The sequence below is a fragment of the Alternaria alternata genome (assembly GCF_001642055.1).
Source record: "Alternaria alternata strain SRC1lrK2f unplaced genomic scaffold CC77scaffold_6, whole genome shotgun sequence".
Lineage (NCBI taxonomy): Eukaryota > Fungi > Ascomycota > Dothideomycetes > Pleosporales > Pleosporaceae > Alternaria > Alternaria alternata.
In genome coordinates this window covers 42,098-69,536 of record NW_017306195.1, presented here as the reverse complement: position 1 = coordinate 69,536, position 27,439 = coordinate 42,098, and the positions used below count along the sequence as shown (strand labels likewise).

Genomic DNA, 27,439 nt, shown 5'->3' with positions numbered 1-27,439 from the left:
CCAAGCGTAGCCCGCGTCGGCCGCCAACGCATCCCTCTCGATCACGGCAGCTCACCCAACAACTCAGACGGCGTCGCATAGCGGCAATGCATTGACCTGCAGCTACAGAAGGCAGAATCCACAATGTCCGGCATGTCTAATGACCCGCGCGTTCCCTTCCAGGCGCCATGGGTCCCGCCCAGCTCTGCCCCTCGGACCAGCCATGAGCAACATGGCTCAGGTACCGCCGAGTCGAACTCAATCCCACAGCCATTGACGCCTACAGCGACGGCCAGACAGTCGGTACCCTTGGGCGTCTTCTCGACCCTCTTGGGCAACAACACCACGTCTACACTTAGTGCCCAGCCTATACTGTCGAGCGAACCTGTCCTCGCCCACACGCAACCACTAGATGCACCAGAAGGCACCTCTGACCTGACAGCGAGCTCGGGCTCAGTGCCCAGTGCAACCACTACCCTGACCAACACAATCCCACCGACCCAGTCTGCTGCATTGCGCGCTCTGAACGCACCTGCCTTCCACTCGTCGCCCTCTAAGAGCAAGTCGGCAAAGTCCACTTCTAGTCGAACAACTGTCACTAGCCAGCCCGTCGTAGTACGCACATACTCGGCATCGCGGCACGCTTCGCGCCCTGGCTCCGGCTTCAACACGCCACGCTCGTTTGCGATGAACGGTCAGAATCATGCTTCAGCCCTGTCGGCCGGTCTGGCAGGCAGGACCGAGCAACTACCCTCCGCTGACGAATTCTCCTTCTCGGCCATCCTTCGTGCCGTTGATCCTGAGATCAGAGATGCCATCGATGCCATAGCCGAGATCTGCGCCAGAAGCAGAATGAGTCTAGCTGACGAGTACGACTCTCATCTACCACCACAGGGAGAAATAACTGGTGGGGGTTCGGCATGGGCTACCAGCACAGGAGCCTTGGCGGGACGAGGTCGTCTAAATAGAATCAGTCAAGGGTGGACTGCTGCAGACAACACGCTTATGGCTGTGCCTGAAGCAAGCAGCTCCAGCGAAAGGTTGGCGCAAGATGGTAGGGCGGAGAGTAGTAAGAAACGTAGTCAGTCAGCATATGGCAGCCTGAAGAGTGTCATTAGTGGTGGTAGTGGGAAGAGAAAGGCCATAGATGGCGACACTTTCCGGGAGCAAGAGGCTGGCAGCTCGAAACAGCTTCAAACTCAAGACACAGGTCCGGCTTGGGCGGTTCAAGCCTCCACCTCTTCTTCGCATCCAGCCATCACCGTTGCCGCACCTACAGCATCGAAGCACCTTTCCCTAGATACTTCATCGGCGATGCAGGACATCGTCAGGGATACCGATGGATCGTTGAGTGCTCGGCCCCAGACTGCTACACCCCGAAGAACTCCTTCACACCAACGTGGGGCGTCTATGCGTAGTCTCCCAGCGTCACGAGCGCACTCTGGCGCCTTGGGCTCTATCAAATCTTGGCTGCCATGGCCCCGACCATCGCGTCTCGATCACAACAGCCGTTCAGAATTAGCAAAAGCCGAAGATCGACTAAGGGATATGTTGATATCTTCTTCCCAAACCCTCGGGAAAGGTAAAGGAACAGTCCGCGTCATTTGAGAGCTGCATCAGTTTCGCGTTACCAAAGCATTGAATGTTTCCTTCTGGACCTAATTGTTGCATGTCGCGGATACCCAAGAATGAGTTGAAAGTGTAAGAAAAGTGGAGTGGTGGACGTTTGTGCCTTGCCTAGGACCGACGAAGCCAAAGACGATATGACAGATACGATTAACACTTATGATTATGACTAATGATAGTAAAAGAATAGTTCGACAGCAATAGTACGGATAACAATACAAGTCTGCTTGCACTTCCCCATCCGATCTTTGCTGAACTCTGATAAGCCGACCTAGGAGCTCTAGGATATCTAACCTCTTCGAGTAACGAGTGTGTATTAAAACGTGGGGTAGCTCCTTAGCTCCAATCCACGTCCCCATCTTATTTGACATAATCAGGATCGCAAACACGATGACATGTCTACAAACTTACTCAAATTCTCAGTCTTTCCCACGTCAAAATGGACCCAATGACACCCAAAACGAGATCTGTACGAGTCGACAGCTTGATGAACTCATCGCCGATTCCAACGGTCCATAAAACTCTCACCCTACCTGACCTCTGCGATGACGTCTTACTACTTATATGCAATCTCCTCAAACACCACCACCACCAACAAACCCCTTGGAAACATCTTTCACTCACAAACCGCCGTCTCTACCATCTCTTGACCCCTCAACTTTTCAACACTATACGCATCACCGCCCCACTCAAAGCACTTGATCCAAACACTTTAACACCTCATCTACACCATCACGTCCGAACACTGAAAATCGACATGTTCGGCAGTCTGTGGTGGTGGTGTTCGGGCGCCTACGTGTCAAGCAGTGATGCAATCGACCTGTTTACTTTTATGCGAAGCTTGCTGCGGTTAGAGAGATTGGAGGTGAGGATGATGAGCCGGAGTTTGGACATATTTTCGACTGCATTCACCGAATGTTCTTCGTCTTTGAGTCCTGAGTTGTTTGAGCTAAGGGGAGTGAAGACGTTGACTGTGAATAGCAGTGCTGCGTTTCTGGTAACTCATTGTCCCGATCTAGAGACCCTGGTGCTAAAAGGGAAGGGGGATGGGGAGGACTGTGCAATGGAAAAGTACACCGACTTGGAGAGTTTGTTCGAGACCATGCCGCCCCCAAGTTTGCGAAACGACCAAGACTCGCTTTTCAAGTGTGCAGAGGGACTGAGAAGTTTCGATGGAAGCGCTAGCTGGTCTCTTCCCGAACTCACCTTTCTCACCACCACTTTCCCGCATCTCCATCATCTCGTACTACGCAGTGAATCTTACTGTTACCGAGCTGACGTCGCATCTATGATGCGTGTACTGGGACCATGCTTGAAACAACTCAAGAGGCTGCAGATCAGCAAGATCGAGTATCTAGAGATGGGATATCGGGGGCTTTGGAAACGAGCTGTTATGGAATGTAAGACTGAAGAAGCAAGGCGGGCATTGTGGGAACATAACGAGAAAAGGAGAGTAGTGGCTGAGAACGAGGTTGCGCGGTTGGCATTTGCTAGTCTTGGGGCATTAAAAGAGCTGTGGGTGGGTGAGCAAAGGGTTGCGAGGCGATCACAACAAACGAATGAAGGGGTTCAACAAAGCTGGATATGGGACCGCAGGGCGGATACAGTTGGAGATTATGCAGTTGTTGGGACGATGTGGGCGAAGTATCAGAAAGAAAGGGAAGATGTGATAGAAAGGAGCGAGCTGGGGATGTGAAGGAACAGAAGAGTCAAAGGTATCTTGTTACAACGTCACAACACTGCGTTACAAAGTCTAGAGTAAAGAGATGCGAATTTTACAGGAACACGATGAAGTATTGATCTGTCGCAGACAAACTCATGTACATATAGAGAGCTATCCACTCAAGAACAGATGATTCACTACACATAGTGTCTAAATAATAATAACATACATCATATCGAAGGGGGAGTGCGAGCACGAATGATCAGAAAAAATGCTACGCGTAACCCACATACCCAAGAATAGCCATGCAGCCCAGCCCTCATATGAACCATGCACAATCTGACGCCAAATTTAATGCAACAGAACACATAGCTTTCCATCGTACAAGCCATCATCCACCAATCGCTCATGACACCGTATATGCGTACCACACCAGGCTATTTGCCAATTCTACCTTCCGTAACCGTTGCTTGAGCCACTGCCTGATGGCATGGGGGACGCTGAAGCTGGTTTCCAGATCTTTACTCGATGATCATCACCAGCGGAGGCGAATGTCGTGGGATCCTTGGGGTGCCAAGCTACGCTATTGACGCAGCCGGGATGTGCATCAAGAGCTTCAATGAGAAGGCCGTTGGAACGCCATATGTATATCCGCGAATCTACAGACGTGCGTTAGTGATTGGATCATATGACAAGACAGTATGCACACATACCTTCGCTGCCGCTAACTACAAAGTTCTCGTCAGCGCCACCAAATACTGATCGGATGATGAACTGCTTCTGGACATGGGCCTCGAAGCGTTGTATCACATCACCGGTGTCAATCTCCATAAGCTTAATCTGATCGGGGCTCATGCTGACTAGCATATGTCGCGAATCCTGGCTGATGGTGACGCTTGTCAACTTGGTATCATCGAGCTGAAACTCGGCAATCTTTTCGTAACTTGCGAAGTCGAACACGACAATAGAGCTTTCGGTTATGACGACTAATCGCTGTCCGTCGGCGGAAACTGCAAGGTCGTTCACACGGAGCTTTCCGTCATCGCAAAAGTTGTGTTTGAGTTGGCCATCGAGATCCCAGACTCCACAACCCATACTGTCATCCTGTGATCCGATGATGACCCGCGAACCGGAAGGGTCCCAAGCTGCTGTAGTGCACGGGTAGGTAAAGTCACTGATGCATTGTATGCACATGCCAGTCTGTTGATGTTAGTGGAGGTCCGTGGATAGATTTGGTCATCTTACTTTAACGTCCCATATCCGTGCAGAGTTCTCTGGTTGCGAACAGCATGTTATAATCTTTGTGTCATCAGGACTCCAGGCAAGGTATGCGATGCCGGATTCCTGGTGTTCGTCGAGCTGATGTAGCACCTTGTAGGTATTGGTTTCGTAGATGATGATTGTCTTGTCCTTGCTTGATGAGGCGAGTTTCGTGCCGTCATTTGAGTACTGCAGAAACCACACCTCATCCTTGTGGTGCCTCAAGTCAAGCACAGCCTTCGTTGGGAAATCGTCTCTTTCGCAGTTATGGTCCAGGTAGAGAGAAGGTGACGCGGCCGTGTTGTGATAGAGACAGTTTGCAATCCAGCTGTCCTTTACCTCGTCTAACAGAACAGATAACCGGTGTTCGGGAATCATAATACTGGGTGATATTGATCCTTTTGCATGTTAGTAGGAGTATCGAGATTTGTCATGTAGTGCTCACTTGAGAGATCAGAGAGCAGATGCATTCGCGAGTCGCCACGAGCGCCGTCCCATTGAGCCTGGTTCCTGAGGTCCTCGGCAGACTGGCACATCATAAGTCTATGAGGTATTAGCTGTGTGCTGTGTGGCCATGGGGATGAAGACTTACGCTGAAAGCGCATGTAACCTCCCTACATCTTGATGAAGCGGTGTCAGCTCTTGTCGAAGTACCGCAAGCGCTTTGCTTAGGTCTCTCCGCTCAAGTAACTCGAGATACTTTTGCTGCTTCAAACAGAACAGCATGACTTCGCGATTTGCGCCCTCAGCTAGGGTCAAGCCTGCAGAACGCTGCGAATTTGGGCGTGATCTTGATTTGCCCCATGGCTTTCCGTAAGGCGGGTCCAGACCAACTCCTCCCCCAGAATCAAATGTACTTGACCCGAACAGTAGCTCCTCGGCTTCTTCCCAATCGCCGTTCAGCACCGAGGTTCGAAATGCCGCAACCGTCGGCCCTTCGAGCTGGAAGCCGCTCTCCTTGCACAATGCGCCCGCAGCACTGTGATAGCCCAAGTCGGTGAGGCTCTGTATCAGTATCCGCGTCACTTCTTCCCTGTCATGGCCGAAGAAAGTGGCAGGTACCGTTCCCCCGTTTGCTACCGGCCCTCCATTCGTGTACGAGCCATTGCTCTCGTTTCTGCTATGCGTACTTCCATTCGTACCCTTGGCCAGGGGAGACCTGGGCCCCGATGCCTGCGATGATCCGTTTGCAAAGTTGCGCGATGGTGATTGTGATGATTTGGAGTGGTCGTTATCCAGGCGCATCTTCCCGTCTTGTCTGCGCCTGCGCTTCGAGATGTGACGGGATAAGCTGCCTCTGGGTCCGCTTGTCAGAGGCTCTTCTTCGGCTTCGTCGCTACCAGAGAAGCTGTGCCTGCGCTTCCCGGCTGTAGTGTGTTCGGACGGGATAGTGGTGGCGTTGGCTTGGTACGAGGATCGAGTGGAGGGCGCGGCTTGGTTGGGAGGGGCAGAGATTATGGGGGAAGATGAAGCGGGGGAGTTCGGGGTGGATGGGCGGTCGGAGGCGATTGGGGAGGGAGAGTTTGGGGCGGTTTCGTCTGCCAGGACGAACGCTGGGTCTGGTTACCCGCAGATGACGCGGGTATGGGTTGGTGGCAGCGCTGTGCCTAACAGGGCGTTGTGTTTGGGATTAGGTAGTTGGCATAGGCAGTTCAGAGCGAAGAGACGGTGGTGTAGTGTGCGTGGAGTCGTTGTAGGCCCCGGAGAGCTAGTGAGGTTGCCGACGTGAGCTCGGAGGTTTGGAGCAGCTGGCGATGTCGCGAGCCGAGAGATGACGATGCCGCCGTCGGGGCCGTGGACCCTGGGTGACTACACAACTGCTGGAGCTGCGCTGACAAAGAAAGTGCTGATGTACGGCTGTGTGGAAGCTGCAGGAGCCTCTGGCCGTCGCCTTGGTGGTTGTCAGGTAGTTTATCGAGGTTCCGTAGCTGGGGACCTAGGCGCAACCGGATGCGTCAAGCTCATGTGCCAAGTGGCAGCCGCGATGTGTAATAGGTCACCCAACACGGTGTAAATCACTCGATCCCGCAGGTATTCAAGGCAGACACGTTCACAGTTGAGTCTATTCACCAGAGCATGGTTACAAGCTCTTGTATGGCATTCAAATGCAGGCACGCGCACCAAGATGACCGGGTGGAGCCGTTCTTGTCACAAGGGACCTAATCGCGCGATAAGAAAGCGAGCTAACACACACCAGACATGGCACTGCCCACGGATGCGCCAGAGTGCTCGCTATCCCTTTGATCGCGTCTACTATCGCGGCAAAAGCGCCATTTCTACGCCCCAACATGTCTGTTGACGAAGACAGCCAAGGACAACACGTCATGTGAAACAGGGTATGTACGCGCTGTCATGCTGGTCGACATCCAGCATGGCCTGCACTCTGCCGCTTAATCAACCACAACCTTTGAATTCATCCAACATCCCTCGCCAGTTTCTAGGATAGCATATCTGTTCTTGTCCTTGTTATACTTGATGGTTCGTTACACTCCTGTATTCGCTCTTGATCTTGTCTACATCCTCATTGTCGCGTTCCCACCCGCCTCGTGCTCCTTGAACCAGTTCAGGAACTGGAACAGACTGGCTTTGGGCGTCCTTTCCAGACTCGTGTAGTTCACGTACTGCACTCCGAACCTAACCGACGTACCAAGCGCCCACTCAAAATTATCCAAAATCGACCACCCCCATGCTCCTGTCACGTTGACACCGTCCTCATGTATCGACAGCAGGATGCTGTCTAGATATTGCTGGAAGTAGTCTGCCCTCTTCAGATCCCAGAGCGCCGAGTTCAGGTTTGACCATTGCCCCTCAAAAGGCTCCGCGAAACCAAATTCGCTGACAACAATATCCGGAATCGAAGGGAAGAGAACCTGAGTGATATGCTTTAGATACCGACGGACGCCTGCAGGTGCCGAGTAGAACCAAGACATGGCTGGGTCAGCGGCAGGACCGATGGGGAAGCCGTTCGGGGCCACACTTGCTGAGCCAGCACAATCAGGGAAGGCCGGGTGTGAGCGGTTGCTTGTGCACGACTCCAGCCCGCCGTCGACCTCAAAAGCCAGGAAACTCGAGTAAGGGTCAATGGCGTAGAAGTCGCACGATCCTTTGATCATGTCCTTCTCCTCTTGTGTGAACTCTGGTAATAGGTCGCCAAGTGTGTCTTTAAGTGACTGTGGATAGTCACCATCTGTCCATGGTCCGCCAAACCAGCCAATGCTAAAGTCAAAGTTTCGTTGGCGTGCGACCTCGTCTTCTGGCTTCGTGCTGTTGGCTTCATAATAGTTTCCACTGTTCTTAAAGGTGATGCGGCCCCGACCTTTGAACTCTTCGTGATACCACTTGGATACCTTCGCGTGCGCGAGCAGAGTGTGATGACCACACAGGAAGCGGGCTTCATTGCCACCAGTGACGCCATTCGGTGCAGGGTAATATTCGCCTGCTGGGTAACCTGCATATTGCCAGTTACAGTACTGAGGCTCGTTGATCGTGAACCACTCATCGACGTAGGCGTCGTATCGTGTGATGACAAACTTGGCATAGTCTACATATCGAGGTATCAAGTCAGTGTATGCCTCACCTGCACATCGTAAAACAACACTTACTGAAGAAGTCATCGACAACCCGACGGTCGGTCCAAGCACCGTATTCATTGAATATGGCGAGTGGGGTATCCCAATGGAACAATGTAACAGCGGGGTGAATGCCATTTTCATGCATAGTAGCAATCACGTCATCGTAGTGCGCAATGGCTTCTTCGTTGACTGGACCGTGGCCGAACGGGAAGAATCGCGGCCAAGAGAAACTCGGACTGAAAGCTTTAACTCCTAGACTTGCTAATCTAGCAAAGTCTTGTTTGTATAGATAGTAGTGCTGATCAACGACATCGCCAGTCGTATTGTCGGCCACAAAATTTGGGACTGAAAAAATCAATATACGTCTCAAAATCACTTCTGACACCCAAGACTTACCTCTGTGTGCCAACAGATCCCAGATACTGGGTCCTTTGCCCTCATCCTTAGCCGCACCTTCAATCTGATATGCGGAGGAGCTGAACCCCCATTGAAAGTTCTCGGGAAGTTTCAAGCCCTGTGCTTCTGGGTATCCACTACCCACCAAAGCATGATAGTATTGGGGATCTGGCTGTGGGTATGCCGTTGGCTCTGGAGTTGGTGTGACGGTGGTGGTGATGGGGCCTGTCACAATTGGCCCTACCATATCCCAGAGACTTGCGAGGGCATTGGGCGAGAAATCGGTGCGGTTATAGGCAGTAGGTTGTGCAGAGGCGTTGAAACTTGCGGTTGTGTAGCCCGCAGGCAAAGCATAGGAAATAGTTGCTGTTCCATTGCTCTGAGCACCAACCGGTGTAGAGAGCATCAAAAGGCCAAACAAAGGCAGTAGTTGGTCCATTTTAAGGATTCGGACTGAAACGGCAAAATAGATGCTTCAATAGACAGTACGGACCAGAGGGTACTTAAGGTAAGTACCTCAACGAGGCCTATCCGTATCATACCGGATAGTTTCATAGACCTCCGCGCTGACATGGACCTCTCAGGCACCATTCTCTTGGGTAGATGGACATTACCCGGAAATTTGAGCTCGGCGTGCATGGAACCCCTCAAGCAAATGCTCGAAAAGATCCTCGTACGTCCGATGTAGTGGACTGCGGGAGCCAGCAAAGTCAATCGTTGGTCAATGGCGACGAGCTAAGGCACACTCCAAGCTTCATCGCGGTACAGACCGTTCGTAGGTAAGGATTCACTCGCAGCTTGCGGACGTCATCAATGGATAGGTCGACGGAAGAACCGGCGTGGATTCCGTGCCGAAAAAGGCATAGAGTGAAGATGGGGAGAGATGATTGGTGGAGGCAAAGCTTCTCGAAGCCATGGGCGGAGCTATTGCGGGGAATGGAGCGACCACCTTAACTGATTGCTGAGTCTCCAAGAAATATTGTGCGGAACTGCGTACCTAGACGGCAAGGTGAACGGTCACAAGGAAGGCGAAAGGCATCAGCGGACCGTTGACCGGAGCTTGGCCAGAGCATTGGTGAAGCAAACGACAAAGGAAGATGCGGATATAACAAGCGCAGATTAACGAGTGGTGAAGTCGATTATTAGCGACACAGATATCGAAGATGTAAAAGATTGGTATTGTAGTTCGTTGTATTTCGCCGCGACTGTCGCATCCTTCGCGTACAACATTCGGTATCGACCAAGTATTCTCGTTGAGACCATAGCTACATGAGAGATACGCAGGCGAGATATCGTAAGGTTTGCTGGGTATAAAATCTGCGCCTTACACAGGAAGGATGGGAAATAATGTATGAGGGTATTATCGTGGTAATCATGCTTAAGCCTTGCGCTGCTTCTTCGATGGCGGTTCCTGACCTGACTTGCGACCCTTGCCTACCAACGCGCGGATATCGACTGGTTCTTGGTCATCGCCTTCGTCATCGTCACTGGCATCCATAACATCGAGATCCGACAAATCTTCATCGTCTTCATCCTCGTCGAAGGTGCCCTCTGTGATTTGTCAGTGATATACAAGGTGCGGTCGGGTGCACGTCAACCTACTGTAGTACTTGATAGCATTTTGCCACATATCTTCGGCGATGATAGTAGCAACCTCGTCACCGCCTGGGAAGACCTCGATCTCCTGAAAGTCCCGCATATTTTCCTCCTCATCATCATCCTCGTCATCGACCTTTTCACCGCGCCTGATCTTCTCAAATCTTTCCTTCTCCTCCTTGGCAGCTTGTGCAGACTCTTCGGCACTCACCCATCGGTAGCCTGATACGAAAGCGAAGAGGCCAAAGAAGCTAACTGAGGCATCTGTAGCTGTTTCAATCTTCCTTGCTAGATCCTGGTATTCGTCGGTCAGGACCTCCTTTTCAAAAGCGGCGCCCTTGGCAGTGTCTGTTGTTATCTTCTTTCTTGTCTCGCCAAGCTTGTATGCTGCGTCTGTTAGACCGGCGGTAAGGTCCTTGCCCTTCTTCCAGTTGATCTTGACAGGCTCGGAAACAAGACCCTGCCAGTCCTTTGTCTTCCTGAACCAAAACTTCTTCTCTAGTACTTTGTCTTCGAAGTATTCGTTGTCGGCGAAGCCGAACTTGAACGAGAAGCTGCGTGGGGAGCCATTGGGGTCGTTAAGCTCGAATCGCGACACCTCGAAGGTCTCGAGGCACTCGGCGAAAACCTTGGAATCGGTGGGTTGAATGAAGTTGTCAATCTCGGGAGGCGCTTGCTCGAAGACGAGCGACCAGAAATGCGGGATCTTCTTAATGAATTCGGCGCGCTTCTGGTAAAGAGGGCTTTGGAGAGCTTCAGCTTGGCGGACTACAGTCGTGTTAGCCACGCCTTGTCTCTTGCTTGAGTGACCACGCAGGCGCACGCCATTGCAGAAACGCGCTGCAAGGGCGCATACTTCGTCACATTGAAATTACGTGCGCGATTGGTGTTGTAGTAGTAGTGGGACTGCGACTTACTGATTTCTTCCTCAACATCCTCAAACTCATGTTCAAGAGCTGCGAGCTCCTCGAAACGAGCAGAGATCTCTTCCGTCATTTTTGTGTCCATGTTATGTGAGCAGTGGCCGCCAGGTGAGCAGCAATCAGACATATCAGATCTGGGATTTGTGTTGAGTGAAGGAGAGTCCAGCTGTGAGCATTTCTCTCAAAATTTCTGGAATGCTGCAGGGATGCTCGCGCGTCACTGACCCCACTTAAAAATGCGGAAGAGTCCCGCCCCACGTGCACGTTCCTTCTATCTTCTCCACCTATCTGGTATCTGGCAGTCGATGATCTAAACCCGGAACACATCAAGTCCATGCTGGTAAAGACGGGAGATATTAATTCAAAGCCATGACAATATCCTCTCCGTAGCAGAAAGGCGTATATGATCGAGCCCCGAAAGGCTTCCGACTTGACTCTGGGAGTCATACCTACCTAGGTGATGACTGACTTTCACTTCGTTCCAGCTCTGCCTGTGCACCTTCGAACTCCCACGATAGGCAACACCCCACTACTCTCATACATTCAGTCGCATCGTTATCAGCGCGTCATTTCATTACTTTGCATAATAGTAACTAGGGCTACAAGACAAGAAATACGATTTTTGCTTCTTTCTGGTGTTCACCATCGGTCTCCATAGTACTTACTAGCTATGGGAGGTCTCGCATTCGCCAACGTCCCAACTGAGTCCGGAAGACCTGTTCAGACTCCCCGTCTACCAACAGCATTGTACCAGACCCTCTCTGGGCATTATCAACGCCTTCTAGAGACGCTATTCGAACGCGTTGGTAAGTTATGCCTCTACGAAATGCACGCGGTACATACACTGACTTGGTGTCTCCACCTCTGCAGTTGTTCCACGCGATGCCCCAGCCAAAGCAGACCATGGGGATATTGACTTCCTGGTAGAGGGCATTCGACCACCGAACACAAAGGACAGGATATGGTCTGTAATACAGGGCACCCTCCAAGCTGATCATCATCTTCCGCGTGGTGGATCGTCTTCCTACGCGGTACCACATCCCGAGTTACCAGATGCACATGTACAAGTTGACGTCGAACTCTCTGTTGGAAATGAAACCCCAGAAAGCGCCGAGCTCTTCGAATGGACACGCTTCATGAAAGGCGACTCTGATCTCTTGCAGATTGTTGGTGTCTCTCATCGTCCGCTGGGCCTTACCTGCAACGATCGGGGCTTGCACGTACGGATAGCAGAGATTGAGCCATACAACAAGAAGAAAGCCTTGCTGTTCCTGACACGAGATCCAGACAAGATGATCAAGTTCTATGGCATGGATGTCGCAAAATACTGGGACGGCTTCACGGATGAGAAGGATCTCTTCGATTGGGCCACCAGCGGTAGGGTTCTCCCGCGTACAAATTGCATGTGAGACATTTAATGACTTCGTACATCCAACTACAGGTAGGTTCTTTTCACATAGGGTCTTCGAAGATCGTATCGAGAAGCACAACGACCGCGCCCGCCAAGCCAAGCGACCCATGTATCAGCGCTTCGTTGAGGATTATATGCCTTTACATTCAGATAGAGGGGCTGCGAACGAGTGGACCAGGCAGCAAGTACTGCAAGAGGCTCTCATGTTGTTCGAAAAGAGGGAAGAGTACGAAGCCATGCTGTTAGAGCATGACCTCAAGACTACAGAAGAAGAGCTCTGGAAGGATATCAAAGTGGCGGTGCCCATACAAAGCAACTCTCTGGCTGTCGTTTTGAAAGGCCTGAAGCGATGGGTCGTATTCGAAGATGACCAGCCGCGCATATCACCCAAGCCCAACCTCGATGAGCCTCTAATTTGGTCAAAGTTTGTTACAGCTGACAACAAAAACGCTGTTCTGGAGTGGGTGAGACAGAATTGGGAACAAGTCAAGTGTGCAGAGAAGGCGCGCGCAAATGCCGCGAAGGAATCGGCCAAGAGGACATCGTGAAAACCAAGTCAGAGAGTAGAGATATGGGAGGGCTTTGGAGGTTTGGGGGCGTGCATATATTGTGCCTCGATCTGGCCTAGGTGCAGAGGTGAAAAGAACAACCTCTGATAGTAGGCTGCAGGTACTATTTCCAGTCGCGCTCACACGTGTCGCTGCACGCATCCGAAATTTCCTATTTTCGTGACGTAACTGCATGTTAAGCCGACACTTCCCATGCAGTGCGGGCCTTTCCAACGCGAGCATGATCTGACCTTGCTTCACGATGCAAATTTTCAGTTTTGTAGGGGTAATAGAATCGAGTTTTGAAGGGGTAATACAGTCGGTTTTGAAGGGGTAACAGAATGCCTAATTGTGGGTCGTCATGGTCGAGCCTGCTAGTTCGGCCCGATGAGGAAGGGAAGACGGATCACAACGATGGTCAAGATTTCTCCGATAGTCAGTGTCCATCGCTGTCACTGAGCTGCGCTACGCTACGCTACGCCACTCGCTATCTTGCCAAGACTACGTTCCAACATTGCTCTTATCTTTTTTGCTTTGTGTGGTACCGAATAGTGACGAAACTTCGAAGGCACTTGTACTGTCGAGCGAATCTCGATCGACAGAACCCAGCTACCACGACGTTACTTTTTCGCAGCGAGTAGCTTGTATCGCATCTACAGACAGCCTTGTATCCGGCCCTCGCTAGATCAAGATAGGCCCTACAACATCCTAGGCCCCATAGTGTTTGAACAAGATGGACGACCAATATCCAGAACTGCAACTGCCGGAATCACGAGTGCTGATCGTTATAACGGGTACACATCTATGGAGAAAACCTCGTGTAATCATCAAGTGCTGACCTCAGTAGGCGGCACAATATGCATGCGAAAATCTCCAGACGGACTGGTACCTGCACGGGGCTTCCTCAAAGCTGGACTTGCACCGAGGCCGGTTTTCAATGATGGATCTTACCCGGAACCTCTGGAGATTGTTACAGACGACAAAGGCACACGCAAAGCCGTGCAAAGTCTCAGGACTCCGGTTAGCACATATGAACGCCGCGTGCGATACTGCGTACTTGAGTTTGAAAAGTTGCTCGATAGTAGCTCCATCGACTCCAATGGCTGGGATCAGATCGCGCGAACGGTCCAACGGAACTACCAACTCTTCGATGGCTTTGTTATATTGCATGGCACAGACTCGCTAGCCTATACATCATCGGCTTTGAGTTTCATGTTCCATAACCTGGGGAAGCCTGTCATTTTGACAGGATCACAAGCGCCAATGATGAACTTGCAAACCGATGCGCAAGATAACCTCTTGAATTCTCTGATCATCGCCGGGCACTTTATGATACCTGAAGTATGTCTTTTCTTCAACTTCAAACTATTCCGAGGAAATCGCGCCACCAAAGTATCCGCAGAAGATTTTGATGCGTTTGGTAGCCCAAACTTACCACCACTGGCAACTGTATCCTCTACAAAGACCAATGTCCTGTGGCATCGCGTTCATAGATCCGTCGATCTCAGACCCTTTACCATCCAGACGAGTCTGGATACAGCACATGTAGCCTGTCTACGCGTGTTCCCAGGCATTACACCAGCGATGGTGGATGCAGTCCTGCGTTTGGAAGGCCTTAAAGGGCTAGTGCTCGAGACCTTTGGAGCCGGAAATACCCCAGGCGGACCAGATAGCGCAATGACTAGATGCTTAGCAGACGCAGTGAAAAGGGGGATTGTGATTGTAAATGTCACACAGTGTTTAAGTGGCAGTGTCAGCGCCCTATACGCACCAGGGGCATTCCTTGGTCGTGCTGGAGTCGTCTTTGGCCAAGATCTAACCTCAGAAGCAGCGCTCACCAAATTAGCCTACCTTCTTGCACTACCGGATGCTACACCCGAGGAAGTTGCGAAGCGCATGTCTGTTTCGCTACGTGGCGAGCTTACTGAGACGACACGAACCCATTTTGAGCACCCATCAAGGAGCGGTGTTCTTACCCCTGAGCTCTCAAGTCTTACAGCGCTCGGCTATGCTGTTCAAAAAGGCGATCTGCAAGCGACGAAAGACATTATTCGAGGAGAGCCTCGATGGCTACTCAACGATGCCGATTATCAGATGAACAGTCCTGTAGTAAGTGCCTCTCCGTCCAGTCAGCACTCATATACCTATCTTTGTTCTTCTTTCTACTTTCCAGGAACCGCACATGTTGCGATGCCTCCGTTGTTCCTGTATCATGTAAGAGCCGGTATCGGAATCGGGCGCACAATATCTAGAGCATGGCTAGCAGCATTCCGAGACAGGCAACGCATACATCATTATCAAGATAAAGATGCGAGAGGCCGTCGGCATCAGAGGAACAGAGCCAAACAGCTCTCAGCCGTGTACCAGTGGTGCGGCAAGACGCAGTCGCTTATCTTTCAGCCCATCACTGCACTGCATCCGGTTCTGGAGTGACTTTATTCCGTCCGCGCGAGATTGCGTTCCTTGCTGACGTGCCCATGTAGCATCTTGCGGCAACAAGCCCGAATGTTGAGATTCTGCGAGACTTTCTAGCTCAAGGCGCCTCCGTGCATCTTCGAAACCGATCAGGAAATACCCCGCTCTTCTTGGCCGCAGCCGCTGGCTTACCAGATCACGTACAGACATTAATCGACGCAGGAGCCCATCTTCACAGCGATGAAGTCAGTGCCGCAAAGCTGCATGCATCAGAGGGCGACGGCAACGCTGAAGTTTGGGCACGTGTGATTGGATAAGCGCGCAGCACGTTGAGTACTGCTGGGAGCACGGGTAATGGTGGCTGCTCGTTGGCTGCAGCCTAGCGACCGGAGTGTCTATCAGATGGGTGCGTGGCGCCTCGAAATGTCGCCATATATGGCACGTCAGTCCCCAGAGTCTGGTGACGCACCGGGATCAGCCCGACGTACGCTGCTTGCTGCGGCGTTGAGAGGCGTGAATCATTGGAGTTACGCGACAATATCCCGGCTGCTATCAATGAGCACAACCCACTCGGAACGTTGCCGCCAACATGAGCAGATGATGTTTGACACCTGTTATACTGTAACGCCGGTCTGGCCAGGGTCGACGTGGACATGAAGATATACACAAATGATGCTGCTGGAGAGGCCAACTATTGGTGTGGGGAAGTTGTCCAAGTGCGTGTCCCCATATAGATTGAGGATGTACATAGACCAGGGCCTCCCGCTAGGGGGATGGAGACCTCGGGAGCTTGTTTCAGTTAGTAAAAGAAATCTCTGTGCCAAGAACTGACACCGTGATGGCCCTTACATTCGGAGTAACTCGATGATAGCACGTTCTCTACAGGTGACGGTGGGTGGCTCCGAGCAGAGCATCGTGGATAGGACAACTGTTTCTGGCGGCTCCATACACCCGTTACTCGCGGTTCCTGAGCTTAGTGTATCCCCCGCATTGACTCGCAGACACTGCCCCTCTTCGATTTCTTTGCGTTACGAGCAGATTCTACTGTGGAGACCTCGTCTATGAGTTAGCCTACCAAGCTCGTTGCAGTCTGAAGATAGTGCACGTTGCTCGCTTGTGTATGCATAGTACTGCGTGTCGAAAAAACGAAACGCGACTTTGAACGATAGCTCCACAATTGCCCAGTATGGCAACTCTAGGAGCCTCGAGTGATGAAGTGGACCATTACGGGCATATTGCGCTGACCGACTGTGGTAAGTACTAGGCGTGGTCAGGTGTTCGCGATGTCAAGCGGAGCCTATTCGCCCTTGTGGGTGGACTATTAGGTAAGGCTTTTCCCAGCAACGCAAATGACGAGCCCAAACTTGGCTGTAATGTCATACAAAAAACGGCTCGGTTTTGGGCTTCTCCTGTTTCTCCGGCCGGCGTCCTCGACCGTAGCTCTGCTCTTTAAGCATTGCGTGTGTCTACGTCAAAGGTAAATGAATCGGACCGCAACCTCAACCTCAGAACACGACAACTAGCTTCGCGCGCAACCCTGTCTAAGTCGCCTCACGTGCCTCCCATCGATCGCACTACCAAAGGCTTGACCACCTTTGTGTGTTGCAAGCACGTTATCGTCTGCCCGCCGAACCGGCATCGCTGACGCCGCCGAACCGAAACCAACCCAAGGTTACGACTACCCTTACACCAAATCCTTATCTCGCCCTCGTCCGCCATTGAGCTGCCGCCTACTTCCCGGAGCCCCAGGTGACAACTCCCCGGTATCCTCGCGCCTTGGCTCTGTTTGCGTTTTATATACCCACGACTATCCTTCCGAAAGTCGCAACCACTACAGGACCCCGAGAAAATTCTCTAGACTACTCTTTTTGTCTTGCCCAACATTCAAATTCAACGACACACGAATGCAAAGGACCGTTGTTACCATTAACAGCAATGGCCGCCAATCGGCGAGCTTCATTCGCGTGGCCGCCGCACTAGGATGGCAAGTTCGAGCGCAAATGCGAGACCTGAACGGAATAGTTGCACGGGAGCTGTCTGAATTGGAAAATGTCACTGTATACATTGGCGCGCTGGAGGACAAGAAATTTCTCGACGATCTATTCAAGAGCGCGCAATGTGCGTTCATAAATACCACACACTGGGGAGACGAGGTTGCTATTGGTCGATCGCTTGCCGATGCCGCAAAGAAAGCCGGAATTCAACACTACATCTATTCGAGCATGCCAGACCACTCTGTGTTCGGCAACAACTGGAGAGCGCTTCCGCTATGGGCACCCAAATTCACAGTCGAACAATACATCCGCCAAATTGGTCTGCCTGCGACTTTCGTTTACTGCGGTATTTACCACAATAATTTTACCGGCCTCGATTTCCCGCTCTTCCGCATGGAGCATCAGTACGATGGAAGTTTCGTTTGGCAAGCTCCTTTTCACCCTGATCAGCCATTACCCTGGCTCGACTCGGAACACGATATAGGGCCAGCCGTATACCAACTATTTAAGGAAGGTCCACGAAAGTGGAATGGCAAGCGGTAAGCGTACTCTGCGTCTGCATGTCCTGGTCCACATCATGCGGACAGTCTCCACAGTGGTTCGATCTGGTGGCGTCGCATCACCGGTCGTCAACCGTCAAATTTTCTGTCATTTTCTCATTTGCTGCTATGACGTGGCTGCGTTGTAGAGAAGCTGAAGTGCACGAGTAATTTTTGATCATGTACTGACTAGTTTAGGATCCCCCTTGCGTTTGCATCCATGACCCCGAGAGAAGTCTGCAAAGCTTTTAGCACTGGTCTCCGGAGACCAGTCCGCTACAAGCGGGGCCCCATAATGATCAACGTGCCCACACCCACAGGTTATCGGGAGCACCTTTCCGCGCTGGAATACACGCTGGGAGAGAAGGGCGCGCCATACTTTGGACCTGATCTTGAGCCAGACGTTCCCAAGGTCTCTCTTGAGCTGTGGGAAGGAAACCGCTCCATGGAGGAGTACGCCCAGGAGGTGTTCCCGGTGGAAGAGGCTGCCAACGGTCTTACATGGATGGAAGAGGTAGAGACGCCTAGGAGAGAGATCGAGATCGACTTTGAACAGATCAATTGCTGACGGCTGGCTTCATCTTCCAGGGCGAGATCTTTCAGCATTCCAACGTTGTCCTAGGTTTAAGCGAGCAACTCAACCAGGCGCGACTTTAATTCCTTCGGTTCGACATGTCACCTTAGTTCCATCGGCGTCGGACGGTAGCATCTCAACGGCGTCTGGCCTTACCTTTCCTTTGGAGTATCGGGGTAGAAAAGCGGTGAATTGCATGGCTATGGGGTGCCTGAGACGGAAGTCCCGGGTTCTCTCCGCGGGCCTGTCTGGTTATCTTTGTCCACTCGTGGTTTTGTTGCCTAACCTCGCGCAAGCATGGTGTTTGGGCTGCCTTTTTTTGTTTAGCATGGGCGGATGCGCTGCAGTATACCAGGACTGGCGGTGATCTGCATTTCCAAAAGTTATTTTCTTTTTAATCCACTCCACTAGGGAGACGTGCACATGACTGTTTGATAGAAGCGATACGGAAGTGCAAGCGACGTTCACACCGGTTGTGGTCAGTGCACTGCACAACGGTGGTCTGGCATACATTTTAGTTTGAAAAGATACATGGACACATACGATGACGAGATAAAAATGCAAGATATCAGTGAAACATGTGGTTGTGATGGGAAAGCGAATCAATGCAAGCTGTGCGGAATGGATGAATGCTGACATAAGCGACATCGAATTTCCTGAAGCTGAACTTCATGTCGACTACTCCACCTCCGCCCGCCAATGTCAGCCGCCATACCCTGCACGCGGGCTGCAGCCCAGCGTGTCGCCTTCAGAGCCATACGATGTAAACGATTCGCGAGTACTGATGCAGTTGCTGTCGATGCAACGCCCACGACACCCATATTGCCCGCCAAGCGTGAACAGCGATTATCAACACGGAAGCCAGACCTGAGTCAACAGTTGCACAGGGCCTTGTACCCAACGTTATATGGAGAAGATGGCCAATTCAAGGATGGAGAGTTGGTGACCATCAAGCGTCGGAAACAGAAAAAGCCTATCGATTCCAAGTGGCAGCCGGTAATGAAGGAGAAGAGCGTGGACCGGAGATTGAGTACGACCGCCCTTTTCGTCGCCAGTCACGTCAATGCATGCATTACAAGATTGGATTGTATATATCAACAAAAGTGCTAATTCCACCCTATAGGCCATCAATTCGGCGTCCCCGTCCTCAGACCGACAGCCTCCAACATCAAAAAGACTTGTCCAGATCCCATCTCCGCGGTAAACGCCTCGCAAATAAGCTTGCTCGATCCCACAGGCGCACGAACCCGCCTCTTCGCAAAGGACAACCCAGAATGCGCGCGAGTCGGCGACATTCTACTTGTACGCCAACGCACCGGCGATCCCTTTGCTGGTGTATGCATCAACATCCGACGCCGTGGTACCGACACCGCTATCCTCCTACGTGGCCAACTCACTCGCGTGGGTGTAGAGATGTGGTACAAGGTCTATAGCCCATTGGTAGAGGGTATCGAGGTTGTGCAGCGTGCTGCTAAGAGGGCGAGACGCGCCAGGTTGACGTACATGAGGACTGTCAAGCACGACAGGGGGAGTGTGGAGAATGTCGTCAGGATGTATCTCAGGCAGAAGGCTGCGCTGGGTACGGCAGAAGGACAGAAAAAGAAGGGTGCTGGCGCTGCAGCCGCCATGATGGGTGGCAAGAAGAAGGGCAGAGGCAAGAAGAGGTAGAGTCACGAGCGTGTATCACAACAAAGCAGCTCGGGTACCAGGGTACCATGGCGAGCATACTGTACATATATGTACAATACCACGAGCAATAACTGACGACCCGTTGCTTGGTGTATGATGTGCGGAGAAACAAGTGAGTTACATTATGAAGAACTCGGATATCTCAAAACGAGTGGTATCGCAAGAATCAAAGCTAAGCTCAAGCTCAACGCCTATTATCCTGTCTACATGCATGCGCATGCCCAACACATTCTACCGACAACCCTGACCCCAGGCCCCATTACCTCATGTTCCAACCTTCACTTCAACCCTCAACTCTTCTGTTCATAGCCTAATGCACCGTTCCGTATCCCTGCTGCTGCTCCTGAACATAGCCTTGTTGTGCCGGTACACCCCCATATCCTGCCTCGACTCCGGCAGGTGCGGGCGCAACAGGCACCGTCTTATGACCACCATTTTGCACTTTTTGGCTGTAGATACCCGGCGCAGGACGCGCTTCGTAGATGCTGGCGCGTATCTCGTCGCGTCGCTTAATGTATACGTATTCGACGTAGAAGGCGTGGATGTGGCCGGGAAAGTAGCCGAGAATTGTGAGGAGCAGGTTGATGAAGAAGTCGGCGCCGCATCCCGCTACGAGGAAGACTCCGACAGGTGGAACTGTAGATTCGTTAACAAAGGTTTCGCGCATGAAATGGACAGGGGAAGGGCTTACTGAAGATAGTGATCAGGATCAAGAGGAGTGTTTTAATCATCTTCGTAATTTCTTTCTTTCTCGCGCCTTGATGTACTCGGTGATGTGTTCGCGATATTCCAAAGTTGACGGCTGTTTGCGCTTTGAGTCGTACAACGGAGTGTGTGTGTGAAAGAATAAAAGCAACCGTATCCTTTGAATGACTATCGTTCCCTGGGGCACTCACGCGCTTATAAACAATCGTATGGCAACCACGCCCATGCGTAAACCTTACTGAGCGCATGCTCAAACGTCATGATCCTAGTCGTAATGTGGCTGATTGGCCAGCCACAGTGTGGCGCACAGACGTGGCGGTGGAGGCCACGTAAGTTTGACGGTGTTTCATACGAAAACGCCAGGATACGACTGGCCCCACGGGTGTTTAGAATTGCCTTGAGGTCTTCTTGAGGGGGCTTGACGGGGCCCGATGTGTATGGCAACGGTCATTGGTTGGTGCTTTGGGTCAAGATACGACTGGCGACTGGGTGGGTTAAGAAGCTTGCACCTCTTTCACATCCACTCGCCCCTCAGCTTCGAATCCTTATTTTTGTCTAAGAAGAGGAATTCTATCTCACGTGTGTAGCTTATCATCCTCTCATGGCGGCCATACCTTTCTTGCCGCAGTCAGGATGACCTAGACACGTCTTCTGCACTGCCCTTACTTCTCTCTTCCAGCACATGTTCATAGCTGAAGGTGATCTCCTCCACAATTGAGACTACAAAGATAATCAGTCTTTGGGACGCCTAGCTTACCCCAACATACGCCGAAGCCCCAGGGTATGCCTCGACCGAGCATGCAGACTGCTGTTGTACTTGCACGCTCTCATTCGCGTGATTGCGCCAACCCAAGTCTTCCGACTGATCAGGATACAATTACTCGGCACCAGTCTCGGAACGGATTATCCTCACAGTAGGCTTGCGAAGGGACTCTTCGTCGGATTGCCTCTGAACTTGGCATGATAGTCGATTGAAGCGCGTAGCGTCATATGCCCGACCAATTTATCATGCGGGTATGCGGCATGGAGACAGCCCTACGAGGCTGAATGTACCAAGCCATTGCGCAACAGGATCCCAGCCCATATGTCACGCGCTTCATGAAAAAGGGCTTGCACGGTAACGCCAATGGCGTTCCCACCAATCCTGCAAATGCACCCTCTCGGTTATGGAACTCGAGGCCGGAACACCAAGTTTTGTGTACGCTGTGGCGTTCCATACGATAACGATACGGTTCTTGGTATTCCTAAAAGGTAAAAGTTACAACTTCACAACTCGGTGCCTGGAGGCATATATAGTATGGCTTTCGTCCTGTCAAGACTTCGAGATAATGGCGCGCATTTTGATTCACCAGCCACCATAGTAACAGTCATGATCGCGAATATTCCTAAACTCCAATTTCCTGCTCCAGGACCAGATCCACCGTCTTGGCCAGCATTCACCAATGAACCATTCAAACCCGGCAACAACCCGTCTGATTACATGAGGATATACCTGCAATATCTGCTTGACGACAGAGACAATTACCCTGTCGATGGCTTTGGACCAGGGACCGCTCCCGTTCAGATACACGACATCATAGATCCGCTTTTCATCGGATCGAATCCGGAGTCCGATACTACATGGACAGGTTATATCCATTCCGTACAGATATATTGTTTGGTGTGTCCTCCTTTGGAGAGCGGCGGCAAAAGAGGAGAAACAGACGATTTAGGCTGGCCCTTCTGCGGCGGCGACATCCAAGCCATCCAATCGACGTCTCCGGCATCCGATGAGATAGCTGGCTGGACTTCACAAGGTGAAGTTGATCAAGGACTTGTAGTGCCAAAACCAAGTGACGGATGGGAGAACACAAGTTTGGCATGTACACTTGCTATGTACACGACTTTCGACGTAATAGATGCGACAGTCCCGCTCTACATGAATCGACCAAGTGTTAGGAGTCAATTGTTCGTTGTGTCTAGCACACCACGAGACGGCGCATCGGACTTTGGTGTGCTGATGCCATACCGATACAGCGCGTACTGTACCCATGGCACACAAAACGGGACTGCCTGCAATGAAGCAGAGCCTCCTTACTCGACAAGCACTTATGATTCTGCACCTACATCAACCCAGGACACGTGGGATACGTTGTTCCCCACTTCTATTTATCCAGCTCCAGCTCGAAACTCCATCGATGTCTGTGTCCCATCGAGGTTCAACAACTGTCGGAAAGACGGATGGTATGGATGGCCGATTGGCCAGCGTGTTGGAGTTATCATTGGCGTGGTAGTCGGTGTCATCGTTGTCATACTACTATTGCGCCGTGTCCCCCCGTCCGCGTGGTCTCATAAGCGTGAAAAGGCAAGACCGCTACTCTTGAGCGAGTTGCGTAGCCAACAGGCTATAGAAGAGGGAGCTGCAGCTGAGCGACGTTATGTTGAAAGGACACGTGGGGAACACGCAAGTACTTCGAGAGGCAGCGGAGACGCAGTAGAATCACCCGTAGAAGATGTGCCCCCAACATACAAAGAAGCGATGAAGGATCGTAGGCGTACGTCAGGTGTAGGTCGTCCGCGAATGAACGAACATACATCCACAGGATGGCCACCAGTTTACGCAGACGCTGTACAACAACCTGCACCTGTTGCAAACACTCCACTGCGAGTTCCCTATCCGAGCCTTCCCGCGTCCCCGCCAAGAAGATAAAAAAGAAGCCAACTGCATGCGGTGTTGATGCCCATTCGACCGCCGTAAACACCTCACCCTTCGCCATGTGTGCAATAGTAAGCATGCCAAGTCCCTTTGTTGATACAATCGCTCACCGATCTCGGTATCCGAGCCAAGAGATGAGGCTCGAGTCCAACCAACAACGGCGATGAGCGGCCAGTCTGCAGACCCAAAAAAGAGGGGAAACTCGACGCATGCAGCTTCTGCGTCAAGCCTTCATCTGGGCCAACGCGCCTTTGGGGGCCGTTTTGGCATATGTTTTGTCGCAATTGGTGGGACAAGAGACCAACCGGTCTGGCTGAGAAGATGATTGGGCATAGATCGGTGTGGATGCTGTGTAACATCAAGCATCAGCCTTACGTTGTGAGATCAGCGTGGTGTAGATGTATACTAATTCATGGGACGAGCAGAGCTTGTGCCTCCTATATATTCTACTAGCAATACCCGTTTTATGTTTCTTCTAATGGATGGTCTACACATCTGTTGAATTACCGTTGTTGTAAGCTATTGTTCTTGTTCCATCTGTAGTGTTTAGTGACAGGTCGAGTACTGACAAATGGTCAGTCAGAAGATATAAGAATTCGGATTGCGTCTTCACGTCCACCATATCTCCTGATTGGGTGTAGCAAGATTCTGTTTCGTCTTACTGGGGGTACATCTTTCAAAGCAGTCTGCATGTACTTAGAAGTCTCGTCCTTACACAAGAGCAAGCAGTAATCGGTCCACCACTGCTCGAAGCGCGTGTCTCGCATTGTTATAGCTATGCCGTCCACACGCCCTCGACCTTCTCGGGAGCCTACCAAAGAGTCAATTCGCACCGCCGTTATTGTCGGGCTCGTCATCGGTCTTCTCGGTCTCATCGTGTTGAGTTCTCTCCTCTACCAGCGCCGCCTACGGCGAAACATAAAAGCTGGTACTATCATTGGAAAGTGGGGAGTCGAAAGACAAGAAAGAGGGGGTAAGACAACATGGAAGGCAGATGTAGAGAAGGGCTTAGAAGTCGGTATAATTCAAGAGCCTTTGCCAGTTTACGCGAAAGAAGCTGTGAGGGGTGAGAAGCGATTAGAGATGGGTATGGTGAGGTAAAAAACTCGTAATTTCTTGTATTTGCGGCGATGTTGTTCTGAACTCATGTGAGAATGGTTGTGTTAAGGGTGGTAGGACAAGTGGTCACTCACAGCCAATGCTACTAAAGCCACATGAAAGTTTTGCCCGGGGTATCATTCTGTCGTTCATTGTTGACGTTGTGATGTCTCTTCACTCTCTCCATGTAAACAGCTTCAGCCGGTGCGATAGTACTTCCCTTCGTGCCCGTCTGTACCATTCAAACCATTGGCGCCTTCCTCGGTGTCTTCCCTTGCTCTCACTGTTCCGGCACCAGGTCCCAGCTCTTCTCCAATCACCATGCCACTGAAGTTACCATTCTCATCCATATACTCGTCCATGTTCTCAGCCGTTATCCAACCCGACGCACCGGGTGCTGTGTCGTCCAGTATGTCTTCGCCATCGTCATCACTGGCATCTGGGTCGGGATGCAGGTCTGCGCAGGTGTTCAGCGCGGTGAATAGGTCTGTAATGCATGTCTCGGTGGGTTTCGAGGTGTACGACGGGGGCAGTAGGGTGACCTCGAGCATGTGAATATCGTCGTCCTCATTTACGGTGTCGGCGTCGTTGAGTGATATGTTCACGTATAGCGCCTCAATCGTAGTCTTGTACTTCATGGTCGCATGGAGGGCGAGAGAAGGATATGGGATCGAAACGCCGACAGGAGAGGGCGTGCTCTGAAACAAAACCACATTTCTAGAGCTCTGAGTTAGCATCTTCTGTGGGTAGCCAAATGGAATACCTACTCAGAGGACACCCAGACGTCAATGCCATCTACAAAGTCTTCTTCACCCTCGCGTCTTGAGCTGAACTTGCTAAACGCCGCGTCTTGCTTTAGCTGGTCAGCAGCGGCCACCAGAGTCATGCCCTCATAGTGAGCATGGAGAACGGGCTTTGCGCTGAAAAAGGACGTCGGGGTCTGCGATTGGTGTTCTGATAGTGGGGTGAAGTCGTCGGCCTTGGGGGCGTTGTCGAGTTGCTGGAAGGACATGGTCGGTTATCTCCAGGTCGTTGCTATGGCTTGTGTGAAGTCCTGGAAGAGAGAGGAGTGACTGATGTACGTATAGACTGCGTAGCCTTGGGGATTGTTGACAAGATGTGCATAGGCAGCGATCAACCAAGGCCCCAAAAAGTCGCGGGAGCTAATCGAGCGTCATCGCCCCACCTCGGCCTGGGCAGGTACCGGATGCATTGCGCATGTCTCCATTCCCAGCGTCTTCACATGTTTGCAGGTTTTTTGCGCAATAGCGATGCGCGTCTTTGTCTCGCCATAGAGTCTCGCTAGAGATACGGCCAGCAAGAGCGCAACAGCTTCTCTCCTTACCTTGTTCCAATCTGCTTCACCTCACCATGCCTTGAGCGCCTGTCCTCTATAGCTGCGGCATCTAACACATACACCGACTATCCTCCAACGACGCAGACGCATTCGCAGACGCCCGTGGATACCCTAATCTTACTGTAACCAGTGTGCTGGTGTCGACCACATCGACATGTCTTTCCCGACAAAACCTATCGCACGATTGACTGGCCACGCCGGCATTGTCCATGCCGTCGCCTACTCTTCCGGCTCTCAAACCTACATTCTCACCGGCGCCTCCGACCGTACCATCCGTCTTTACAACCCATCGAAAGCGCCGCCTACCTCAACCGCTCCTACCACGTCCTCACAATCGCCCCCGGGTCTCGTGAACAAATATACCGCGCACGGCTATGAAGTCCTCAGCATTGACGTCAACTCGGCCAACGACAAGTTTGTGAGCACAGGCGGCGACAAAACAGTTTTCCTCTGGGACGTGCAGACGGCGCAGACGGTGCGCCGTTGGACTGGCCATGCTGGGCGTGTGAACCGCGGCGTTTTCGGAGGCGAGGGCGACAGCATCATAGCGACCGGGTCATACGATGGGACGGTCAGAATCTGGGATACCAAGTCCAACGCGTACAAGCCCATCATGACACTTTCAGACGCCAAAGACAGTATTTCTGATGTTACGATACACGACGCGGATATTCTGGCTGCGAGCGTCGACGGTCGCGTCAGGAATTATGATCTCAGAATGGGCATGTGTCAGGTTGATGTTATAGGACCGAGTTGCACGAGTTTGGCTGTCAGTAAAAAGGGTACTGAGGTTCTGGTCGGATCCCTGGATTCTACTGTGAGGCTCATGGACCGGACGAATGGGGAAGTACTCAAAACCTACAAGGACGACGCCTTCGTGAACAAGCATTTGAGAGTCAGGAGCACGCTAGGCCTGAATGATAGCGTAGTACTTAGTGGAAGTGACGACGGCATGGTGTTTGCGTGGGATATGTTGGAGGGAACGTGTTTGTATAAGTTTAAGCATTCCGAGATGAGGGAAGTAAGAGGTGCAGCGCCTGTCATACCAACAAAAGCAAACAAGGACGTCGTGTCTGCTGTGGCCTTCTGTAAAACAAGGAGGGAGTGGTGTAGTGGTGGTGGCGATGGCAATGTCATTGTTTGGGGCATGGGAAGCTGAAGAGCAGAAATAAGGTGTTCGGCCGTTTGTGATACCCATAAAGATTGATTTTTCAAATCATGCGTCGGCTTATGAATGTATCAGAATACGGTCAAGTCGATAACAGCTGGGGCATTCACTGTGCTCATCAGAAATGTGTGCTTAGAATCGGACTAATGATGTTGTATTCAGAAAACGTTTGATAGCTAGCTTGGTTCATAACTGACGTAATGGTAGTTTGCAGTTTGTGAAAGAAAATAA

At 51.6% G+C, this 27,439-nt stretch overlaps 14 protein-coding genes across 14 annotated transcripts; 9 read left to right on the top strand and 5 right to left on the bottom strand.

The window, feature by feature from the left end:
• The first annotated feature begins 25 nt into the window (after nucleotides 1-25).
• Nucleotides 26-1,845, top strand: CC77DRAFT_1018381 (hypothetical protein). The gene has a single exon (XM_018524608.1). It carries the CDS (start codon nucleotides 124-126, stop codon nucleotides 1,585-1,587), a length of 1,464 nt encoding a protein of 487 aa, XP_018387767.1. The 5' UTR covers nucleotides 26-123; the 3' UTR covers nucleotides 1,588-1,845.
• Nucleotides 1,846-1,926: 81 nt separating this feature from the next.
• Nucleotides 1,927-3,552, top strand: CC77DRAFT_726745 (hypothetical protein). The gene has a single exon (XM_018532928.1). It carries the CDS (start codon nucleotides 2,045-2,047, stop codon nucleotides 3,299-3,301), a length of 1,257 nt encoding a protein of 418 aa, XP_018387766.1. The 5' UTR covers nucleotides 1,927-2,044; the 3' UTR covers nucleotides 3,302-3,552.
• A 166-nt stretch (nucleotides 3,553-3,718) lies between these two features.
• On the bottom strand, nucleotides 3,719-8,902 carry CC77DRAFT_1029476 (WD repeat-containing protein 26; the record flags this gene model as incomplete). Its single annotated transcript, XM_018526518.1, has 10 exons — nucleotides 3,719-3,927; nucleotides 3,982-4,468; nucleotides 4,514-4,926; nucleotides 4,974-5,071; nucleotides 5,121-5,961; nucleotides 6,081-6,135; nucleotides 6,476-6,546; nucleotides 7,134-8,069; nucleotides 8,131-8,445; nucleotides 8,497-8,902. 10 exons carry the CDS (start codon nucleotides 8,900-8,902, stop codon nucleotides 3,719-3,721), a joined length of 3,831 nt encoding a protein of 1,276 aa, XP_018387765.1.
• Nucleotides 8,903-9,874: 972 nt separating this feature from the next.
• Nucleotides 9,875-11,100, bottom strand: CC77DRAFT_931281 (hypothetical protein; the record flags this gene model as incomplete). The annotated part of the gene is made up of 3 exons (XM_018534205.1): nucleotides 9,875-10,047; nucleotides 10,099-10,860; nucleotides 11,010-11,100. 3 exons carry the CDS (start codon nucleotides 11,098-11,100, stop codon nucleotides 9,875-9,877), a joined length of 1,026 nt encoding a protein of 341 aa, XP_018387764.1.
• A 585-nt stretch (nucleotides 11,101-11,685) lies between these two features.
• CC77DRAFT_1029474 (hypothetical protein) lies at nucleotides 11,686-12,974 on the top strand (the record flags this gene model as incomplete). The annotated part of the gene is made up of 3 exons (XM_018526517.1): nucleotides 11,686-11,821; nucleotides 11,886-12,392; nucleotides 12,457-12,974. 3 exons carry the CDS (start codon nucleotides 11,686-11,688, stop codon nucleotides 12,972-12,974), a joined length of 1,161 nt encoding a protein of 386 aa, XP_018387763.1.
• A 367-nt stretch (nucleotides 12,975-13,341) lies between these two features.
• On the top strand, nucleotides 13,342-15,575 carry CC77DRAFT_725857 (asparaginase-domain-containing protein). The gene is made up of 2 exons (XM_018532924.1): nucleotides 13,342-13,768; nucleotides 13,822-15,575. The coding sequence occupies exons 1-2, from the start codon at nucleotides 13,708-13,710 to the stop codon at nucleotides 15,405-15,407; spliced, it is 1,647 nt and encodes a 548-aa protein (XP_018387762.1). The 5' UTR covers nucleotides 13,342-13,707; the 3' UTR covers nucleotides 15,408-15,575.
• Nucleotides 15,576-17,293: 1,718 nt separating this feature from the next.
• On the top strand, nucleotides 17,294-18,490 carry CC77DRAFT_1059251 (NmrA-domain-containing protein; the record flags this gene model as incomplete). The annotated part of the gene is made up of 2 exons (XM_018528215.1): nucleotides 17,294-17,922; nucleotides 18,121-18,490. 2 exons carry the CDS (start codon nucleotides 17,294-17,296, stop codon nucleotides 18,488-18,490), a joined length of 999 nt encoding a protein of 332 aa, XP_018387761.1.
• Nucleotides 18,491-18,561: 71 nt separating this feature from the next.
• Nucleotides 18,562-19,530, bottom strand: CC77DRAFT_726341 (hypothetical protein). The gene is made up of 2 exons (XM_018532927.1): nucleotides 18,918-19,530; nucleotides 18,562-18,864 (listed from the first exon to the last, which is right to left on the bottom strand). Exons 1-2 carry the CDS (start codon nucleotides 19,142-19,144, stop codon nucleotides 18,633-18,635), a joined length of 459 nt encoding a protein of 152 aa, XP_018387760.1. The 5' UTR covers nucleotides 19,145-19,530; the 3' UTR covers nucleotides 18,562-18,632.
• CC77DRAFT_726170 (hypothetical protein) lies at nucleotides 19,114-20,331 on the top strand. Its single transcript, XM_018532926.1, has 2 exons — nucleotides 19,114-19,526; nucleotides 19,620-20,331. The coding sequence occupies exons 1-2, from the start codon at nucleotides 19,196-19,198 to the stop codon at nucleotides 20,162-20,164; spliced, it is 876 nt and encodes a 291-aa protein (XP_018387759.1). The 5' UTR covers nucleotides 19,114-19,195; the 3' UTR covers nucleotides 20,165-20,331.
• On the bottom strand, nucleotides 20,253-21,336 carry CC77DRAFT_1018373 (UPF0057-domain-containing protein). Its single transcript, XM_018524607.1, has 2 exons — nucleotides 20,877-21,336; nucleotides 20,253-20,821 (listed from the first exon to the last, which is right to left on the bottom strand). Exons 1-2 carry the CDS (start codon nucleotides 20,914-20,916, stop codon nucleotides 20,496-20,498), a joined length of 366 nt encoding a protein of 121 aa, XP_018387758.1. The 5' UTR covers nucleotides 20,917-21,336; the 3' UTR covers nucleotides 20,253-20,495.
• An 851-nt stretch (nucleotides 21,337-22,187) lies between these two features.
• Nucleotides 22,188-23,579, top strand: CC77DRAFT_1006898 (hypothetical protein; the record flags this gene model as incomplete). The annotated part of the gene is made up of 1 exon (XM_018523448.1): nucleotides 22,188-23,579. One exon carries the CDS (start codon nucleotides 22,188-22,190, stop codon nucleotides 23,577-23,579), a length of 1,392 nt encoding a protein of 463 aa, XP_018387757.1.
• A 783-nt stretch (nucleotides 23,580-24,362) lies between these two features.
• Nucleotides 24,363-24,686, top strand: CC77DRAFT_1059247 (hypothetical protein; the record flags this gene model as incomplete). The annotated part of the gene is made up of 1 exon (XM_018528214.1): nucleotides 24,363-24,686. The coding sequence occupies one exon, from the start codon at nucleotides 24,363-24,365 to the stop codon at nucleotides 24,684-24,686; it is 324 nt and encodes a 107-aa protein (XP_018387756.1).
• Nucleotides 24,687-24,810: 124 nt separating this feature from the next.
• CC77DRAFT_726098 (hypothetical protein) lies at nucleotides 24,811-25,944 on the bottom strand. Its single transcript, XM_018532925.1, has 2 exons — nucleotides 25,451-25,944; nucleotides 24,811-25,400 (listed from the first exon to the last, which is right to left on the bottom strand). The coding sequence occupies exons 1-2, from the start codon at nucleotides 25,693-25,695 to the stop codon at nucleotides 24,881-24,883; spliced, it is 765 nt and encodes a 254-aa protein (XP_018387755.1). The 5' UTR covers nucleotides 25,696-25,944; the 3' UTR covers nucleotides 24,811-24,880.
• CC77DRAFT_1018370 (WD40 repeat-like protein) lies at nucleotides 25,710-27,389 on the top strand. The gene has a single exon (XM_018524606.1). It carries the CDS (start codon nucleotides 26,195-26,197, stop codon nucleotides 27,197-27,199), a length of 1,005 nt encoding a protein of 334 aa, XP_018387754.1. The 5' UTR covers nucleotides 25,710-26,194; the 3' UTR covers nucleotides 27,200-27,389.
• The last annotated feature ends 50 nt before the right edge of the window (nucleotides 27,390-27,439 follow it).